The sequence below is a fragment of the Schistocerca cancellata genome, chromosome 1 (genome assembly GCF_023864275.1).
Source record: "Schistocerca cancellata isolate TAMUIC-IGC-003103 chromosome 1, iqSchCanc2.1, whole genome shotgun sequence".
Classification (NCBI taxonomy): domain Eukaryota; kingdom Metazoa; phylum Arthropoda; class Insecta; order Orthoptera; family Acrididae; genus Schistocerca; species Schistocerca cancellata.
This window is the reverse complement of record NC_064626.1, coordinates 699519678-699541130: the sequence shown is the minus strand read 5'-3', so window position 1 is coordinate 699541130 and position 21453 is coordinate 699519678. Positions and strand designations below refer to the sequence as shown.

The 21453-nt window shown below is 43.0% G+C and overlaps 1 protein-coding gene across 1 annotated transcript in view; it reads left to right on the top strand.

Annotated features, from left to right (window-relative positions):
- LOC126095237 (potassium channel subfamily K member 18-like) overlaps positions 1–14521 on the top strand; it is a 55086-nt gene extending 40565 nt beyond the window's left edge. The window contains exons 5-6 of the mRNA XM_049910024.1: positions 4964–5237; positions 14183–14521. Coding sequence (XP_049765981.1) covers positions 4964–5237; positions 14183–14521 — 613 coding nt within the window. The remainder of the gene's footprint in view (positions 1–4963; positions 5238–14182) is intronic.
- The last annotated feature ends 6932 nt before the right edge of the window (positions 14522–21453 follow it).

The following is a 21453-nucleotide window of genomic DNA, read 5'->3' as shown; positions in this document are numbered from 1 at the left end:
CCATCCACTTTAAAAAGTGTTAATGCTTCTAATATTACAGTAGATTAAACGGTTGGCATCATTGGAAGCCGGCCGGTGTGGCCCAGCGGTTCTAGGCGCTTCCCTCTGGAACCGCGCGACCGCTACGGTCGCAAGTTCGAATCCTGCCTCGAGTATGGATGTGTGTGATGTCCTTAGGTTAGTTAGTTTTAAGTAGTTCTACGTTCTAGGGGATTGATGACTCCAGATGTTAAGTCCCATAGTCTCAGAGCCATTTGAACCATTTGCTTCATTGGAAATACTCTTAGAACTGCTGATACTCCTCCTACCACTTAACTATGACGATCTGTAACTTCATCGTGTACTATTTTCCTTCTTCTCATTTTCTGTTCCTTGGACTCTTCCACCAATTAGCGAAGGGGTGCCCGTCACTTCATTCTATGCAGGCTAGCGTTCCTCTTCCACACTTCGAAAACTTCTCGACATCCCAGTCTGAATTACTCTAATGCTGACTTGCATTTCTGTGTTCACCTGCGCCTTTGTCCTCGACAATGGATGCCTGCGCTCACCATTGGCTCGCGTGAATTATGATCATCGTCATCATAAAGTAAAATTAAAATATCTTGTTATTCTTCACTCGTGATTCTTCTTATTACCAAATTCAATCAGATTATATTTTACATACATTTACACATATTAGACCTGATAACTTCTCTCCCTTATTTTCCTGTAATAACATACTACCACCGTGATGACGGTGTACAATGGGATAACGCATCACTGCCACATCTCAATCTGCATACACTGATTTGCTCCAGACGCATACTCTCAGAAATTTCTTTCTAACATTAAGTAAGATTATTGATAGTAGTAAACTACTTGCTGTAAAGAATGCTTTGTTTGCAAGTGCTAGTCTGCTTATGTCCTCTTTGCATCACTCTCTATGTGTTATTACGCTTCCAGGGTACTACGACTTCAATAACTTATTTACACGTCACTATGTCAGACCAAGTAACTTTTATTCAGCTTCACACTTTAAACAGACGCAGACAAATGAGAGAATTTTTCAGAATAGTCACCAAGTCCCTATAAACAATGATCCGCCGTCCGCTGTGACCGAGTGGTTGCAGGCGCTTCAGTCTCGAACCGCGCGACCGCTACGGTCGCAGGTTCGAATCCTGCCTCGGGCATGGATGTGTGTGATGTCCTTAGTTTAGTTGGGTTTAAGTAGTTCTAAGTTGTAGGGGACTGATGGCCTCAGATATTAAGTCCGATAGTGCTCAGAGCCATTTGAACCATTTAAACAATGGTCGGAAGTTGCTCTCAGTCGGTCAGTCCTTTGATGACAGAAATCCACTCATCGGCGAAGGCACCATTCGAGGACCGCTGTGTGAACATCCCCATTGTTAGAAGAAAATCTCTTTCCCCGCCAGGTGTTCTTCGTCGACTGACTGGGCATTGTCCTCTGTGGTCGATGTCGACGTCCCCCCATCCGCATCAGTGGCAACCACGTCTGTGCGACATTCATCATATTGTTTGCTTACTAACTGTAAGTCTGGACGGAACAATGCATTTAGTCCATAAACTGCCAGAATTTCACGGTGAATATGTGCGCAAATTAGACGTCTTACGCGCAAGACTCCTACTCTCTTACGTACTTCAATTTGGTCTACCTTTCAGTGGCCGTGCTACTTCGCTCACACACTGTGATGCATCTGTTAACAGTGCCGCAGCATAATTTCGTCTGGAGTACACCCGGAACATGTACTCTCTTCTTACAATGCGCCACTCTTGTTGCTGAACAGTCTTAGCGTGGGACAAGATGCGTAATTCACTCTCTGAAGTTCGTACGTAGAGTTTCACTTCGTCTATCACTTCTTTACCATTCAGCTTAATGTTTAATGTCTACCTCTAGCACCACGCATGAAATACATTGTCTCTAACCTCTTTCTTCTTCGGTTTTTCATGCTCTAAATTTCAATTCCTCAAGTGTTACTTTGAAGGACAGTATCCGAAGCATATTTCACAATTCTGTCTCTCAGTGTTTTATTGCTGAATGTTTTTCCGACAGGCTCAGTTTACATTTGGCGTCTCACTTAGTGATTTTGTGCCATTGTCTCAGAAACCATTGCATGCGGTAACCTCAGGTATACGCTGAGATGAAAAAAGTCATGGGATACCTCCTAATATCGTATCAGACTTCCTTTTTCCCAGCATAGTGGAGCAGCTAGACGTAGCATTGCCTCAACAGGTCGTTAGAAGTCCGCTGCAGAAATACTGAGCCATACTGCCTCTATAGCCGTCCGTAATTGCAAAATTTTTGCCGGTGTAGGACTGAGTGCACGAACTGACTCCTCGATTACGTCCCATAAATGTTCGATGGGATTACAGTCGGGCGATCTGGATAGCCAAATCATTCGCTCGAATTGTGCAGAATATTCCTCAAACCAATCACGAACAATTGTGGCTTCTGGTGATATCGTTGTTTGGGAACAAGAAATCACAGAATGGCTGCCAGTGGACTCCAAGTAGCAGAACATAACCATTTCTAATCAATGATCGATTCAGCAGGACCAGAGGACCCAGTCCATTCCACGTAAAGACAGCCCACACCATTATGGGTCCTTCACCAGCTTGCACAGTGCCTTGTTGACAACTTGGTTCCATGACTTCGTGGGGTCTGCGCAACAGTCGAACCCTACTATCAGTTGTTATCAACTGAAATCGGGACTCGGCTGACCACGCCAAGATTTTCCAGTCTTTTTTTAGGTTCAATCGGTACGGTGACGAACCCAGGAGAAGCGCTAAAGGTGATGTGTTGTTAGCGGAGGCACTCGCGTTGGTCGTCTGCTGCCATGGCCCGAATTTCGCAGCACTGTCATGCGCTGTCGGTCGTTAAGTGAAGGCCGTGAGCCATTGCCTTCTCCGTGGCGAGATGCAATACCTGAAAGTTGGTATTGTCAGCACACTCTTGACACTGTGGATTTCGGAATGTTGAATTCTCTAACGAATTCAGAAATGGAATGTCCCATGCGTCTGCCTCCAACTATCAATGCGCTTTCAAAGTCTGTTAATTCCCGTCGTGTGACCATAATTAGGTCCTATATACAGGGTGTTCCAAAAATGACCGGTATATTTGAAACGGCAATAAAAACTAAACGAGCAGCGATAGAAATACACCGTTTGTTGCAATATGCTTGGGACAACAGTACATTTTCAGGCAGACAAACTTTCGAAATTACAGTAGTTACAATTTTCAACAACAGATGGCGCTGCAAGTGATGTGAACGATATAGAAGACAACGCAGTCTGTGGGTGCGCCATTCTGTACGTCGTCTTTCTGCTGTAAGCGTGTGCTGTTCACAACGTGCAAGTGTGCTGTAGACAACATGGTTTATTCCTTAGAACAGAGGATTTTTCTGGTGTTGGAATTCCACCGCCTAGAACACAGTGTTGTTGCAACAAGACGAAGTTTTCAACGGAGGTTTAATGTAACCAAAGGACCGAAAAGCGATACAATAAAGGATCTGTTTGAAAAATTTCAACGGACTGGGAACGTGACGGATGAACGTGCTGGAAAGGTAGGGCGACCGCGTACGGCAACCACAGAGGGCAACGGGCAGCTAGTGCAGCAGGTGATCCAACAGCGGCCTCGGGTTTCCGTTCGCCGTGTTGCAGCTGCGGTGCAAATGACGCCAACGTCCACGTATCGTCTCATGCGCCATAGTTTACACCTCTAGCCATACAAAATTCAAACGCGGCAACCCCTTAGCGCCGCTACCATTGCTGCACGAGAGACATTCGCTAACGATATAGTGCACAGGATTGATGACGGCGATATGCATGTGGGCAGCATTTGGTTTACTGACGAAGCTTATTTTTACCTGGACGGCTTCGTCAATAAACAGAACTGGCGCATATGGGGAACCGAAAAGCCCCATGTTGCAGTCCCATCGTCCCTGCATCCTCAAAAAGTACTGGTCTGGGCCGCCATTTCTTCCAAAGGAATCATTGGCCCATTTTTCAGATCCGAAACGATTACTGCATCACGCTATCTGGACATTCTTCGTGAATTTGTGGCGGTACAAACTGCCTTAGACGACACTGCGAACACCTCGTGGTTTATGCAAGATGGTGCCCGGCCACATCGCACGGCCGACGTCTTTAATTTCCTGAATGAATATTTCGATGATCGTGTGATTGCTTTGGGCTATCCGAAACATACAGGAGGCGGCGTGGATTGGCCACCCTATTCGCCAGACATGAACCCCTGTGACTTCTTTCTGTGGGGACACTTGAAAGACCAGGTGTACCGCCAGAATCCAGAAACAATTGAACAGCTGAAGCAGTACATCTCATCTGCATGTGAAGCCATTCCGCCAGACACGTTGTCAAAGGTTTCGGGTAATTTCATTCAGAGACTACGCCATATTATTGCTACGCATGGTGGATATGTGGAAAATATCGTACTATAGAGTTTCCCAGACCGCAGCGCCATCTGTTGTTGAAAATTGTAACTACTGTAATTTCGAAAGTTTGTCTGCCTGAAAATGTACTGTTGTCCCAAGCATATTGCAACAAACGGTGTATTTCTATCGCTGCTCGTTTAGTTTTTATTGCCGTTTCAAATATACCGGTCATTTTTGAAACACCCTGTATTTTCATGCGAATCGCCAACATACAAATGACAACTCCGCCAGTGCACTGCCCTTTCATATCCTGTGTACGCGATACTACCGGACTCTGTATATGTGCATATCGCTACTCCATGACTTTTGTCATCTCGGTGTAAATCTCTAGTTCCAAGGAGCTTCTTGAACTACGGCGCCCTCTTTGAGAGGCAGCCACGCTACACCGGGTCAACACGGTGTCTCTTAAGGCGGCTGTCACGAGTAGCTTAGCCTCCTCTTTGCTGTACGTGTAAAGCTGTGACAGGTTTCTGCCGCACCTGAAGCTGGCTCGTGTCGCCTGGTGTGTTGCACAGCGCGGCGGCGCACGACACGCCGTCACGGGTTCCCCTGATCTGGAGGCCGACCGAGCAGCAGCAGCAGCAGCAGGCCGGCGGCGGCGGCCCCCAGCTGCACCTGCAGGCGCTGCCCCATAAGCGGCCGCCCACGCCGCCCCCGAGGCGCGTGTCGCACGCGCATGCGCACGCACACCAGCCTGACGTCACCGCCGACGCCACGCCGGCTTCCTGCACCGCCACGGCCGACTCCGCCGCCCCGGGCGCCAACCACGACGCCGCAAGGCACCGCAACGTACGTCTCAATCGTCGACTGCTGCAATCTGAAACATCCTCTTTGCTATCATTAACAATTATTTAAAACTGTCCATATAAATTTCTTATTGCACTGAACCAACACTCGTAAGACAGTCGCGCTCTAACTGCATAGTTACGATAAAGACTGTGGATACATCAGAACGAAGTAGGGAAATGCACATAGATACTCCAGGGAGTACCATTATAGTACAATACTACAACAAGCGTGCAGCTGGGAGTGGGAAGGTGTCAGGTCAAAACACCTGACATTTAAACCAGAAAGACAGCTTTATTTTTAAAATATCCAGAATGAATCATTCTGCAGCGGAGTGCGCGCTGATATGAAGCTTCCTGGCAGACGAAACTGTGTGCCGGACCGAAACTCGAACTCGGGATGATAGGAGATAAGGTAATGGCGGAAGTAAAGCTGTGACATGTCATTCGTCATGCTTGGGCAGCTCACCGATCAATTGCCGGCGGATGCAAAGGTCACGAGTTCGAATCTCGGTCCGGCATACAATTTTATTCTGCCAGGAAGTTTAGGTATGGAAAAAAAAAGTTATATATACTTGATAAATTCAAATGACTTCAAGCAAGTGAACAATGTAACTTTAGAATTAGAAATTGAACAATTTGCCCTCAGATATCAAACCGTTGAGCTTCTCCCCCTCTGATGGTTCGCTTCCAAAATAAATAAAGCACGGTATGAACTAAAAAGAGAGAGAAAAACATATCACTTAACAAATGTTCCAGAATAATAAATCCAACATGAAATAAAGTTAACTATTAGAACAGGCAATGGGCCACTATACAGTAGCACTGAAATAAATAGGTAACGATAAAAGGTGTATGCATAAAATTTAAAGGACAACGCCTAGCTGACTTCAAGAACAAATAGTAAAATTAACCGTGAGTACCAAAGCCAGCACAAATACTACTGACAAATTACAAACCTTACTTGAACCCCATGGACAGGAATGTCTCTAAGACAGGCCGACAGAAACTTTGGGGTTGTACATAGCCTGACTAAATTGAGATTATTGAGATTAATTCCATTTACGAGTGTATAAATAAAATTTGAACGTGAACGCCCAAGTGGCTTCAACTGAGACAGGAAAACGGAACTTGGATTTATGATGAGTACACAATAGATTGGGGATATAACTAGTAATATTCCTAAATTGTCAACTGTGCTCAAAACAAGTACAAATAAATACGACTGACACAAAATAATCTATCAGCGTAATTTAAGGGGACCCACAAACTCATTTTAAATAACACTGAAGCCAGCTAAAGCCTAAAACACACAGTACACTGATCCCTGCGACGCACACATACTAGTGTGCTCACCAAGCAAGTCCAGCGTGCGCCACTGCCTAGGATTCATTAATTTCAGTCTTTAGGCATAAGTAGTAGATTAAATTTCAGAACTATCATCCACGAAATCCTTACGGCTTGGTTGTCGCTCTTATAAAATGATAGAAAAGCGTCACCCACTCCATCAGAAAATACTTAGCTCGAGCAGTTGTTTATAAATCCATATTCCATATGACCGCCAGCACTTGCCCTCGGATGGCCATCCCCCACGTATGGACTGAGACCGAGCTGTTGTTGACTGCCGTTAAGCAGCGTGACGGCAAGTCTGGCGCTTGGCGGGACGTGAAAGAGGCAGTTGCTAGCCTTTCACGACTCCATAACAAAATCGAGATATAATTTTAGGCACGTGGTGCGTGTTTACTGAAACTGACCAAGTGACCAGATGTTCTTACTGTTCTTCTCGCTAGAAAGGACTAATATAACTATTGTCCCAGATTTTTACCATCATCCGAATTATCAGCAAGCAGAGCAAAATGTTTTGGCTCTGAAGTCTTTCGCTTTCGCTTCTTAGATAAAAAGTTATCGGGGAACTTGCCCTCCGTTTCAAATGCTGCCTTGTATAGACTCTCTAACTGGTTATAAATTATTAAACCTCAGGTTGAAAAGTAAAATGCTTAGTATTATGCATGTGCTAAGTTTAGAACTGTACAAAAAAATCGCTCCGAAGGACTTAGCTACACTGTAAAACGTCGCGAACAACTACGTTTAGGTTAGTGGCGGAAGCTGGACAGCTACCTGTGCCACAATGAGAGGGAAATAATGAAAGCACTGGCCTGTACGTTGGGTTAAGGATTAGAATACGCGCGTAAACTTTACAGAAATGCATTGAAACATCTTAGAAGAACCCACTTTGAAGACACTCTGGGTGAACCTAAAATTATTGACAGGAATATGGAAGAAAGGCTGATACTATCGTTAATCCGAAGGGACTCCCAGTTCCTTACTTTTTACCGGTCCAGGTCAAGTGGTGAGAGAATATAACAACAAATGATTTTTAGACGTGTTCTATAAACAACTTCAAGCAAACTTTGTCCATAATATTGTGGTGCACGTTTGAAATATGAAAATAAAACTATTGTGCCTCTTTTTAATAATCAAATTCAGGCTTAATATGTAGAATTTTGGCCAGTATATGCTTCAAAAGTTCTAAAAATCCAGCCAAAACTTTGTCAGTGATGACACCACGGTAACAGGGCCACCTACAGTACGACGCCCAAGCATGTGCGACATGTGCCGTGTGGGTAAACTCCCTCTGCCATCAGTAGTTGTGGCAATCACTTCCAGCTCGTCTACCAGGTGTGTGTTACTAGAACTTGTTTATCTAATATGTAGATTTCAGCCATTTCTTCTTTCTGAAAGGCGTAACTTGCTTTTATTCAAAGCGGTTTATTCACGCCTCGGGTGTGAAGTAGAGGACGGAGGCCGCTGTTATGGCACACTTGCACGGAAAATGTGACGGAAGCAAATTCGTTCCGGGCGGTAAATGTGCCCTATATCAGCGAAGGATTAGGCCATTGTGTATGCAAACGAGGGTATCGAGTGCACGAAGGAAAATCTCCGCAGCAAGTTAGGCATAAAATGCGTTTCGTTATACTGAGTTAAAAGCCGTAATTTTTGGGTGAACGTGAGTACTTGAGTTACAGGAGGAAAAAACAGTCGTCTTAGAGTTTTATGAGAGCCTAGTCCCAATATCAAAGTCAATTTACTTTTGATGTAATATACAAACGAAAGCTTTCTATCAGCCTTCAAATACATAGCACCTCTCCCGGTAGTGCATATTTGAAACTTTTATTGAAAAACAATGACAGACTCCGTTCACAAAATTTGCATTTGACCGATATGAACCGATTGAATAAAATGCCGTAGGAGAGAGAATTTAAAAGCACAGTATCGCGTCCGTTCCAAAGTTAGATTAAGGAAACCTATGATTTTCGTAGCTGTGTTGATACCCACTTGTCACGAAAAATTGGAACAATGCACGTAGAAGTTTACGTCACATTTTATTACATATAACAAGGTCTTTGGATTCTTTATGGGTCTTTGGATTCTTTATGAGCTTCTGTTTCGTGCTACTGTTTGCAAGTGATTTCTGCGTTCCTTACTACGTTCAAGATAAACACTATTGCAGGACAGATGAGACTTCACCTCTCTCCCATTCTTCTTGTAAAATATGTCTGAGACATGCGCGGCTCGCGTTTTATGTGCTGACACTTCTACGTGTAACATGGATTCTTCACTTAGTTGTCAACGAGTTTGATAATTAGGTGCGAGGCACTTTAGAAATCAGTTCCTTAGTTTTGATATTTCAATACTGTGCTATGTTCCGTATATACTATTTTCATCTATTTTACTGGAAAGTCGAGTACCGGAGTTGAACTCCTGCCAATTACTTCTCCCTTGATCTGGAGTGGGGATAGTGGGAGGGGGGACTGTAACTGAAAGTACTCAGCCTCAGTGCACCAGGCAAGGAGCTACTTGATGGAGAAGCGGTCGCTCCAATGTCTAGAAAGCTGACAACGTGCGCACCCACATCGCTTCCAGTGACGCAATATATCGAAGCATGACAAGTATTCGTGTGGACTTCACGTGTGATCGCAGAGTTGCTTTCCCTTCTAAGTTTCTTTAATTGCATATATGGAAATGATTCTCTGATATTTAAACTTTATTTTGTTTATTCACGAGCTGAAATGGTTTGTGACGTACTTTATGCAAAAGGGCCTGGAAAACAAAATCTGCGACATCATCAGGATTCGTCTATTGGCAATAAAGGCTGGAGAGATTGGCGAATTGCTTATCGCATGTCCTACGATCATTGATAGCTACTAGTACTGCTTCGTAGGCAGGAGTTGGCCAGTAGGAACAGGTGCAAAACGTAATATTTCAGTTGTCCTTACGTTTACGACTCTATTTAGCGAAACGGAACTTTAATGAATTTTTTAATCTATGGGTGACAGTCATGCAAGCGGAAAGTTCTTCTTCATTGCCAGGTTAATTAACAATGGATACGTTAACACATCTGTTCCTTCAGTGAGTGAGAATTTTCTCGTGAAACTCTTTTCTCGCCTGGCGGCCGCTTCCTTTCGTACTTGATGCAATGATTTGTACCATTGCATCTCAGGTTACTCCGTTTTCGCGATTTTGTACTTGAGAAGTCCATTTTTTGCCAGCGTTTGTAAACACCAAATGTCTTACGGTTCCCTCTTGTGACTGTCATCTCCTTCAGTTTTCCTTCCATTGGCTTCCCGTTTTAATATTACGCTCTAGCTGTTAAGTTTATTGCTACTTCATCTTACCACTTCTTCATGTTAACCGTGATTCGTGTTTACAGTTATTTCCTTTCACCTAATTGTATTTGTCGTAACACAAATTCTGAGGGAAGTAATATTTATTACCGTTTAATGAGTCGTAATTCTTTAGAATGATTGCAATATTTGATCAAAAGTATCCTGACAATTACTTGTGGACATTAATTTGGGGTGTGTCCAGCTTTCGCCTTTCTGACATCTTGAACTATGCTGGAGATGCTTACAGTGATGTATCTGAATGTCTCTGGAGGAATGGCAGCTGGACGCTGGGGTCTGAAGCGAAGTCAATATTTTAACTCATCCCAAAGGTGTTCCGATGGATTCAGATTTGGATTCTGGGCAGGGCAGTCCATTTCAGAAATGTAGTTGTCCACATATCACTGTCTCACAGATGGTGCTGTATGAGAGGATGGATTGTTATGCTGGTACAGTTATAGTCTCTGAACAGTTCCTCTACTTTACGTAGTACGTAATGATGAAAAGGGGTTCGCATCCCTCTGCATTTGGCGTTTTCTTAAGTGCTACGAGGGGACTAACATTCTCTTCTGTACTTCACTGTTGGCGTTGCTCTTGATGGAAGATAACGTTTTCGAAGCACTCATCAAACCCAAACCCTTCCATCGGATTGCTACAGGGATCAATGTGATTTATCACTCCAAACCACTCTTTTCCCGTAATCCACTGCCCAGTGTTGTCTCTCTTTACACCACCTCAAGCGTCACTTAGCACTGACGGCAGAAATGTGTGACTTTTGAGGAGCTGCTCGATCATTGTATCATATTACTTTTAACCCTGTGCACGAAGTCATTTCGCTAGCTGGACCGCTGGTAGCACTTGGCAATTCACGACTGTAAATTGAAGGGTATCACTACTGTCAGCTGCAGCGGGACATACGCGGAATCAGCCGCGACGAGTGAAAATGTATACTGGACCGGGATTCGACCCTGGGATATCCTTCTTACAAGGAGCTGCGTTAACCATTGCGCCATCCGGGACACAGCGTTATAGCAACTGCGCACGGACTATCTCGGCACGCCTCATGGCCGATCCACATTCCCACAGAGCGCCATCTATCCTGTGTCCCTGCCCACTCTACTCCCATTCGCTACTCTGAGTTTCCCACAGGGAGTCGGACATATATGTGCATCAGTGCAGAGGAAGGTGGATCCATTGCCCAGCTAGACATATCAGTTATATGAATGCGTGATGTCTGTTCTTTTATCTCCATTTAAGTACTGAATTAGCAGTTCAGTATCCTCATATACTTTCTCTATCTTCATCCTTGCCTTGCAATGTCTGCATGTGTACCTGCACTATCGTTGTTGGTGTAGGTCTGCTTCCAATTCTTATGGGAACCCTATCACTGTGCTTTTCACAATAACACGTTATCCGACCTACCTTCCTATTCACTCCAGTTATACCATTTTCTGCTGCTATTGATGTTACCCTGTACTCAGTTGACCGGAAATCCTTGTTATCATTCCGTTTCACCTCATTGAGTCTCACAGTATAGACTGAGCCTTATCATTTCCCTTTTCAGATTTTTTAGCATTCTACGACGTTGAAACTTCCGACATTCCATGTCACGTGTCGTAGATCTTTATCCTTCGTTGGTTATTCAATCTTTTCCACATGGACCCTCCTCTTTGAATTTTCTGGAGATCCGAATCGGGGGCTATTTCGGAATCTATGGGCAATGGAGGCATCATCATGACAGATTTTTAATTACAGGCCATGTATGGTGTGGACACACACATTATACGGTATGTCTTTAATGCAGTGGTTTCCATCGCTTTTTGCATCCTCATGCCATTGATCAGTGCTGATTCTTCCATCTTTAGTGGCAGTTTCCCAGCCCAGGGGCAATAGACTGCACTGGACCTCTGTCCGCTCCTCTGCCCCCCACCCCCTCCTCCTACTTTGACATGGCCATTGGCAGAATGGGAGTGACTTCTTATAACGTAAGTTTTCGTCCGTCATTGCCGTTGATTTTTATTCAAAATTTAAGCGGTGATGAGGGTCGAACCCTGGACTGAGGACTTTTTGATTATTAATCAAATACACTACCACTACGGGTTCATGACTGTCCGCTTATTTCGTGATTAGGTGACCTATGTCCACTTGAGGACTACTTGGGTGACGTAAGGCGGAATCATAAGATTGTCTTTGTTATGTGCGCCCTCAGTAGTGTCTGACCATAACTATGTTACACTTATCTGGAAGCTGGTGTTGCCGTGTTGTGCCCTCTGTGTGTATGGCTAAGTCTCGTTTATTCTGGCGGGCACCAGTTATTTATAGAGGATATACCAGAAGGACTCGTCAATATTCAGGGATATGACAGGAAAGATTATTCGAAATAAAAAATATGGTACTCGCTGGCGCTAAAATGCATACTGTGGTGTCACCGCCAGACACCACACTTGCTAGGTGGTAGCCTTAAAATCGGCCGCGGTCCGTTAGTATACGTCGGACCTGCGTGTCACCACTATCAGTGATTGCAGACCGAGCGCCGCCACACGGCAGCCTAGTCTAGCGAGACTCCCTAGCACTCGCCCCAGTTGGACAGCCGACTTTGCTAGCAATGGTTCACTGCCTACATACGCTGTCATTTGCAGAGACGACAGTTTAGCATAGCCTTCAGCTACGTCATTTGCTACGACCTAGCAAGAAGCCATATTCAGTTACTATCCATCCTGAACCGATAATATTGTGAATCATGTAACGTCAAGAGCGACGTTCATCATTAATGGATTAAAGTAAAGTATCATACTAATTACGTCCGCTTTCTGAATTCTAATTCCTTGTCATGTTCCAGACCTCACGTCAGTATAGTTCTTCCCTCCTCACGCCAGCGTGCGTGAGCTAAAACTTGTGCATTTCGGCCTCCTCTAGTAACACGGTGCTGGCTCTTCTGCCAACACAACACATACCTTAAGAGCTATGAACCATCTCCGCTACAGTGAAATACATCGTCTACTGGACTCATTTCATAGCTCTTGAGTTACGCATTGTAGAGGCAATGTTCAGACCACATCCTCCAAAAATTTGGAAAGCGAACAGATGTTAGTAGATGAGGTCTACTGTCTATAAGAACGATATTAGCTTTTAACTTTCGACTCGGTCGCCTACGGACCAGGTTCTTTTACCTGTCGTTGTTGTTGTTGTGGTCTTCAGTCCTGAGACTGGTTTGATGCAGCTCTCCATGCTACTCTATCCTGTGCAAGCTTCTTCATCTCCCAGTATCTACTGCAACCTACATCCTTCTGAATCTGCTTATTGTATTCATCTCTTGGTCTCCCTCTACGATTTTTACCCTCCACACTGCCCTCCAATGCTAAATTTGTGATCCCTTGATGCATCAAAACATGTCCTACCAACCGGTCCCTTCTTCTAGTCAAGTTGTGCCACAAACTTCTCTTCTCCCCAATCCTATTCAATACCTCCTCATTAGTTACGTGATCTACCCACCTTATCTTCAGCATTCTTCTGTAGCACCACATTTCGAAAGCTTCTATTCTCTTCTTGTCCAAACTAGTTATCGTCCATGTTTCACTTCCATACATGGCTACACTCCATACAAATACTTTCAGAAACGACTTTCTGACACTTAAATCTATACTCGATGTTAACAAATTCCTCTTCTTGAGAAACGCTTTCCTTGCCACTGCCAGTCTACATTTTACCTAAAACTGATAAATTTACCTTTCTCCATCATCCCTGATGGTTAGTAATATAATGACAGAATCACGCCGTCTCGCACATGTACATGGGCTACGTAAACATAGTTGACACTAGGACAGTGTCCTGTTAGCGAAAACGAGATGCACTGACCCACTTCATAGTGAACTGTCTCTTGAGAATGCTATAAAAGGCCGAAATCGCGACCGTGATGACTATAGACATTTAATAACAGTCCTAGTTGAAAAGTTTCCCCATACTAAAATATTGAAGGCCTGTAGACACAAGTAAACGGAAAATAATCTTTCTTTTTTCCCTGCCTTGTAAAATCATTTTTGAAAATCTTGCTGTGTGTAGCGTTACATTATTGTTCATTGAGCAATTGTAAACATTTTGAGGGTTTCTATTGGTTTATCAACTAGGAGATGTGGTCTTTGACATGTAATCACAATGTTGCTTTCATCCATAGAGAGAACTTTTTCCCTGTGCCTAACTCTGTTGGGAAAGTAATTAAAGCAGGTGACTATTGGAGGGCTTCAAGTATGTGTGTACACTGTAATGTGAGTGGTTGTGCTGTGGTCAGGAGGCGCTGCAGAGCCGGGTGCCGGTGTGGCTGGTGCTGGTCGTGCTGACGGGCTACATCTGCCTGGGCGCCGCCATCTTCGCGCGCTGGGAGGACTGGAGCTTCCTGGACGGCGCCTACTTCTGCTTCATCACGCTGTCCACCATCGGCTTCGGCGACCTGGTGCCGGGCAAGTCGCTGCGCACGTTCCAGCAGCGCGCCGAGCTGCAGCTGGTGGCGTGCTGCGCCTACCTGCTGCTCGGCCTGGTGCTGATCGCCATGTCGTTCAGCCTGGTGCAGGCCGAGGTGGTGGCGCGCTGCCGGCAGGCCGCCGCCTCGCTGGGGCTGCTCAAGCGGTAGCGCCGGCCCCCGCGCCCCGCCACACGGTCGCCCACCGACCAGTGGCTCTAGGGCGCCCAAGTCTCAGACCCCACCAGCACTCGCCGGATGCAACTGAAATGCCGGCGAGATTACTTGACTTTGTTCCGACGTGAAATATATCAAGCAAGATCTACACACCATCATGCTTCAGTTGGATCAAAATACTGTCGCGATCAGTGTTATGTCTTCCCTCATGTAAGAGAGGTCTTTATTGAATCTTGCTCCAAATGAATTGTTGTATTGGTTGTCATTATTTGTTAATCCTCACGCAGGCCATATCTAGACTGTGTCCAGAGAGGACACAGGTAACACATGGGGATGGAACTAATATCAGGCCTCAGTTAACTTTTTATATCTTTATAAAAGACATCATATTTACGCCAGGGACTGTAACACTTTCCTTATTTCACGATTGCAAATCCGGTCTTAGGCCATTATCAAGTGCAGATTGTTGTGGCTTTAAGCCATGTCAACTTAAAATGAGCTGTCGTTCTAGTTACTATTAAATACATTCGTGACGCTGATTCATACTACGAGCACACATATCCATATGGCATAAAGCAACATAATCTGTAGACACTCATGTTCATTAGCCCACCACTAGTCACTTATGCACTCATTTTAAATTGACATGTCTTAAAGCCACAAAAATCTGCACTTTATAATGGCCTAAGGCCGAAATTGCAATCGTGAAATAAAGAAAGTGTTATAGTCACTGGCGTAAATATGATGTATTTTATCAGGGCTCAGTGTTTGGATTTGTTCCGCACCACAATGTCGCTCGGGCTCTCCAAGTATGTTTTAAGTGTTCTTTATTTGGTTTTGTTTGCTGTAAAACCTCTTTTGACGTTACATATTTTACTTCCACTTTTCTCCACAGTTTTTTATTCGTGCCAGAGGCATTAACACAATCACATCAAGAAATTACAGAATTCAAAACAAGTAACTGAAAGAGAATATTTCCAAAAATTAGTCAGAGATGACACTATGGATGACCAAAAGCAGGTTGTCTCAAGAGCATTTGGATCTGCCTGAAGATGATCTTCCTTATTTCGGGGTAGGGAGCAAAACCAGGTGCAATGCAAGTTGTCCATGGTTCGCCTTTCTGCGAGTTGCAGCTCATAGTGACAGGAAATCCCCATTTTTGGTGCGGATTATTCAACTCACAGCGTACAATATTGAGAGCAAGCAGTGTAGTCAAATTTTCTTGGTGGGCAGTGGAGAGATTTTCAGGTGCCTGAGGCCAATGAAGAAGTTCGTAGCTCGTGATTTACACATTTCTTTTATTTAATATGTAGTCGTTTGCGAGATGATGACGACAATTTTTGGGAAGTTTTTACTTGACCTCCATCTCTGGAAGATTGGTATATAATCATGCAATGGACAACTGGCTTGCAGAACAGATTTTTACTTTCCACACTGGCAGCAACCTTGAAAGAAGATATACCTTGGCAAGTAGTGTTGGACTCAGACATCCAGTAATAAACCTGAAAGTTTCATTTAACGCCTATTCGACTTTTCTGTTGTGGCCATACTTCTACCAGACGGACTGACAGACTTGTAATGCCGTTGTTTTTAAAGTTTGTGGCTGAGAGCCGAATAATTTTCTTACTTGTTATTTGTTGATGTTTCTTTCAGCTTTGTCTTACGGCAATGATGCTTTAATTCAAGATGCCGACAGGTACGCACACATTGTAAAGGCTAATGCCTTGTCGGTGCAACCACTTTCTGCTGTCATTGGCTGTTCGCTTCAGTTCCTCATAATTGTGAAATCCTACCATCTTCTCTATGCCTTTCAAATACTTCATTCTAGGCCCTCCTCAACCTTTCTTTCCCTTCAAGAATATGAGTGATAATGCTATTTGTCTCATATATGTCCAAGAAATTTTACTTTTCTCTTTTCTGCTTTCTTTAATAATCTTCTCCCTTCGCTGACTTCCTCCAAGACACCCAGTCGGTTTATCTCTCCGTGCAGATCGTTCTCCTTATTTTCCACCATATCCACATAGCAGCAGTTTCAGGTCGATTCCTTTCAAATCCATCCAGAATTCAGCTTTCACTTCCTAGAGCAGAATACTCCGTTCAAATGATATTGCAAAAGACTTTTTAACATCTATATTCTTACATATGTTTTCATAAGTTTGCTGGTTAAAATGTTCTTCTTAGTCATTAATGTCTGCTTTGCCAATGTTATCTTTTTCTTCACTTCAGTTAATCATGCATTGTCCTTTGTTACTGTACTACCAAGATAACAAAGTTGATTCACTTGCTCAATTCTGACCTTGTCAATTTCCATGTTGGCTTCAATTTCTCTCATATTTATCTGTACTAATATTACTGTCGTTTTACATATGTTCACTTTTAATTTCTGAGTATCTGATAATGCTTGCAATATGCTATTCATTTCTTTTTCGGAGCATACAACTCTCATAATGTCATCAGTAAATCTAATGTACTGAAATGACCACATCTTAATTTCCACATGAGAGGCTAACATTTGTTAATTCTGTACCATTTTTACGTCCCAGGTTACAAATGCTGTTTAATGCGGCGATCATCTGCATCCACGACACCCTGGAACAGCACTAGAGATTGCTTACTCCTGACCGAAAAATCACAGGTGGGATTTTGGTCATCTCTTTCGCTCTCCTCGTCTACGACCTCCAGCGTGTGATAGTGTCCCGTTAATAAACCCTGACTTTCAAGTAAGACCACAGCCAGATATCACACGATTTCAAATGTGGTGGTCTTAGTGGCCATGTAGTTCGGAATGATCTGCCAGTGATTTAGTTTGCTCCAAATGCTTTACGGAGTCACCGAGTGATCTCATGAGCAATTTGAGGTGGTACTCCATCATGCATCATAACTGTTGAGTCCAAACCACTTTTTTCCTGTACAGGATGGATTGAATGTTGGCGAAGCAGGTCACACTAACGTGTGCCATTCACGATGCATGTCCTTGGTCCTGGAGGTCCTCACTTCTTTCTACGTCACCGTGTCAGTGTCAGCGCCCAACAGCAAGCCATGACATTGAACACTACCAAAACAATGAAAATCCTGCACCGCACAGTCTGACCATCATCCCTATAAAATTGGGTACCCGTACTGGAAATACTTTTCCGTCTACTCTGGTTCTACTAGTGAAAGTTTAATTAGAGTCACCCTTCATGTAGCAATGTGGTTGTGTACAATGTACATAAGTTTCGCTAATTACTGGAAATCTGATTAGTGAATCTAATGCTGAGCTCACTGCCTTGCATTTTTTCTTTTTTTTTTTTTTTTGTTTCCTTTAGTTCGTGAGTCAAATCCTAGTAACTTTGGGGTGAGACAAATGAATTTTGCATACATGAAAGTGTTTAACTCTAATTTATATGATATACTACACTTGTAAGTATATTATTTTAATAGATTAAGAGCAAGTGATACATTTTAATTATACTTGCCAGCAAAACATTGACATTTTTAATGACAGGTACATTCTAGGAATTCTTAGCTGGAGGGAGAATATCCTGCAGCTGGTTGGATATGAAGGTAATCATGTGGTGGCTTTATGAGAGCGTTGTCTTTTGACTTGACTGTTGTGGCTTCCAGAGAATTCCTACACACAGGTTAGCAGTAATCAGTCACTCTGATATATTTGTTCCATTACAGCAAGATCCTGTTTCAATCTTTCTCTGTATTCATCACTAACAACTCGTCAAATAAGAGGGAAAAGTCTAGATGTGAATGGAGTAAATGGACTTTAGGCGACATGTTGCATTCAAGTTGATGTTATTTTCGCAGAAGTATTGTCACTGACTGTAATTTTCATCTCCTTTGATGTCTGAAAATCCATCAATAGCATGAAGGTTTCCTGAGCTTTTTTTTCTTTGCATTACAAAATTTGGTCAAATGCAAGATCCTATATGATGTCTAATTTGTGTTCCAACGAAAATACCTTCTATAGCTTTTGCAACAATTAATGTAGAAAAAGTGTCTCCAAACGCCCGTCCTTCTCGGATCATACTTAAGACAAAATTTTTCATGAACCCTAGGTCTGCAGAAAGGGATGGAATAAGAACATCTTTTGGGTCCACCAGAGACTGGGCAACGCCATTTTTCTCGCTGAGTTTCTTATAGGTCAGTCTGACTGACTATTGTGTGATGTCCAACGCACATAAGAAGCATCACAATTTAGTGAACAGCGATGGTATTGAGACTGTGACAGAGTTCTCAGTTGTATTCAGAGTATATGATGGAGTCAAGAAGGACTGAAATCCTGGGGCAAGTCTCCTTTATGTGAACTGCATTACCAACAGGTAAGCAAGAAAGACGGTAGGCATTCTGAAGTACCACAACTTGCAGACTAAGCTTGGAGGACTCTTTGAATAGCTTCCAGTCAGTTGGATCATGATAAAAATTCAAGTGTTTAACAGTCCATTAACGTCGCAGCAAACAACGAGATCTTTTATTTTTTTAACTTTTTTTAGAAGAAAACAAAGTTTTTCTTCTTCCACGAAGTCTTAATTTTCTGCTTCGAGTGCACAATTTTGGGGTGGAGTAAGAGCTGGTAAACCATCTGAATGGAACACCTCGTCTTTTGTTCATTGACAGTCCTATCTTTATAAGTGGAATCAAGCAGAAATAGCAGTTATCTGTATGGTTTGTAGACTCTCGTCAAACCACAGGCGCAGCACAAGCAATAGGTGGTTTCCTTTTATTTTTCATCCACTGTCGCAGTATAACTGAAGAAGAGTTGCAACTATATGCAGAGTTCATGATTTATCTCGGTCCCATACCTTCATACTAAAATAATGCTTCACAAGAGGCGTCATATTGCGTTTCTGTGACGAAAATGTTATTCCTCCACAAATATATAAAAAAACTATTCACTAAATTTACACATTTTCGTGTCGTTTTGATTTAACAAGTTTTACACTTCAAAAGCACTCTAGAACTAGAAATTCTGCATTAACTGGAACGCAAACATTACGAACTGAAAGTAAAAGGAACAGTAGTGGTGTTGATAAACTACAAGCAGCTGGAGAGAGTTGTGTTTTATCATTTAACTGATGTGACAATTCCAGAAACAAAATGATGATCGAGAAAAATGGCATGTCATTATATCTGGAATGCAAGAGCTAAACTGTCATTTCTACAGTGATTTCTGAAATCAGCAGTAGGAAATAAATGAGAATGAGTCCGAAACCTTTTCATTGTTGGGCAGTACATTTTGTCACATTATTAACACCAGTACTGCGGTGTATCAGATTTAGTTATTGCTCCAGGATTACTTGCAATACAACGCCAGCTTGCTTTTAACACCACCATTGTGTTGTGGAAGGCACTATTTGAGGATTATATCAGTTATGGCTGCGAAGTGCTCTGCTCGATGCACCATGTACAGCCTCAAATAATAGTTCTCAGGTGGCATTCAAGCAGCCAATCTCAACCGTTAATTGTCATCCCTGTAAGTTTTGTTTCCTGGAAAACTCAGGGAAAATGTCTATACACTGCACTAAAAACTTACGTGCAAGGAAATTTCCGGGCCCTTTAAATAGCTCTGCACAGAAGTCTGATGTGACTCGTTTTGCTTTCTGTTACTAGAATGGTGGATTACCTCTAGGATATTTTTCTGCACAAGGAAAGTGCCCATTTCAGAACACAGTAAGCTTTCCAGAATGACTTTTCACTCTGTAGCAGAGGTGCGCTGATTTCAAATATCCTGGCAGTTCCTTTCTTTCGCGAGTGCTGTTCTCACAAGCAGTGCAAGAGAGCTTCTGTGACGCCGGGAAGGCAGGAGGTGAGCTCCAGGCGGAAATTGAGCTGTGAGAGCTAGTCGTGAGTCGTGCATGGATAACTCGATCTATAGAGCAACTGCCGATGAAAGGCAAAGGTCCCAGTTTCGAGTCCCACTTCCTCGCGCAGTTTGCCAGGAAATTTCAGTGAGCTTTCGTTTGAGCTGTTAATGGTAATTTTCCATACCTTTCGGGATGCAATTATCTGATCTTTCTGGCTGATACCGGTAAGAGTTGCTAAATACGAAAGACACCGACTTTTATTCTTGATCTGAAATAATGGTTACTTTCTCACAAATATGTCAGTTTCTCCGTCCATTATCAATTAAAAGTAATAGACAGCTACTCTTAAGTACTGGTAGTAGTTTCCGTCGAATTATTTTCTAACCCGAGGGAGCTCCGATAACAGTACAAAAAATTTCGTTATGCAGTTCGAGACAGCACATCTTTTTATCCATACATTAAAACCACGATCTCTCACCCATCCCATCCTCCCCCCTCCCCCCCCCCCTGCCACCTTTCTGTCTCCCTCTCCTCCCTCTCTACAACACATACACAAACTTATACGATATGTGAATTACATTCAACACAGCAAATGTCTTTCCCCAATTTATCTAAGTAGTTGTTCCTTTGAATATAGTTGAGGAACAGTAAAATAATCTTGATTCTCCTGTGAATTTTAAACCTTGAATGATGCAGCTGCAGTGGACAACTTAACTATCCATTCTTCATTCGAGTGCCATGAAATCATGTAAAGAAATTTAACAAGGTTCTTCCTTTCAGAGCTACACTGCTTCTGTTGTACATTCAGAACCTTCCATTCATCTATACCTGCTATTAATAGAACAAAACAAAGGATCTCGTTAAAGTTTTAAACACGAAACGCTAACTTTTAGTGTACAAGTGTAAAAATATTCGACATATATTGAATAATTTCATCTGGAGGTAACAGATATCTGTGCTTAGAATAAGATTTCTACTTTTTCTAGGAAGAAAATGGAATACATTAAGCCAAAGTTCCTCAATACGGAGTCCGAAAGAATTAGAACTGAAACAAACGCAATTGTCCAAGGGAAGGTTTATTTTCCCTGTGCCTGCGAGACAGAACTCTTAAAAATGTCTGGTGTGTCGAAT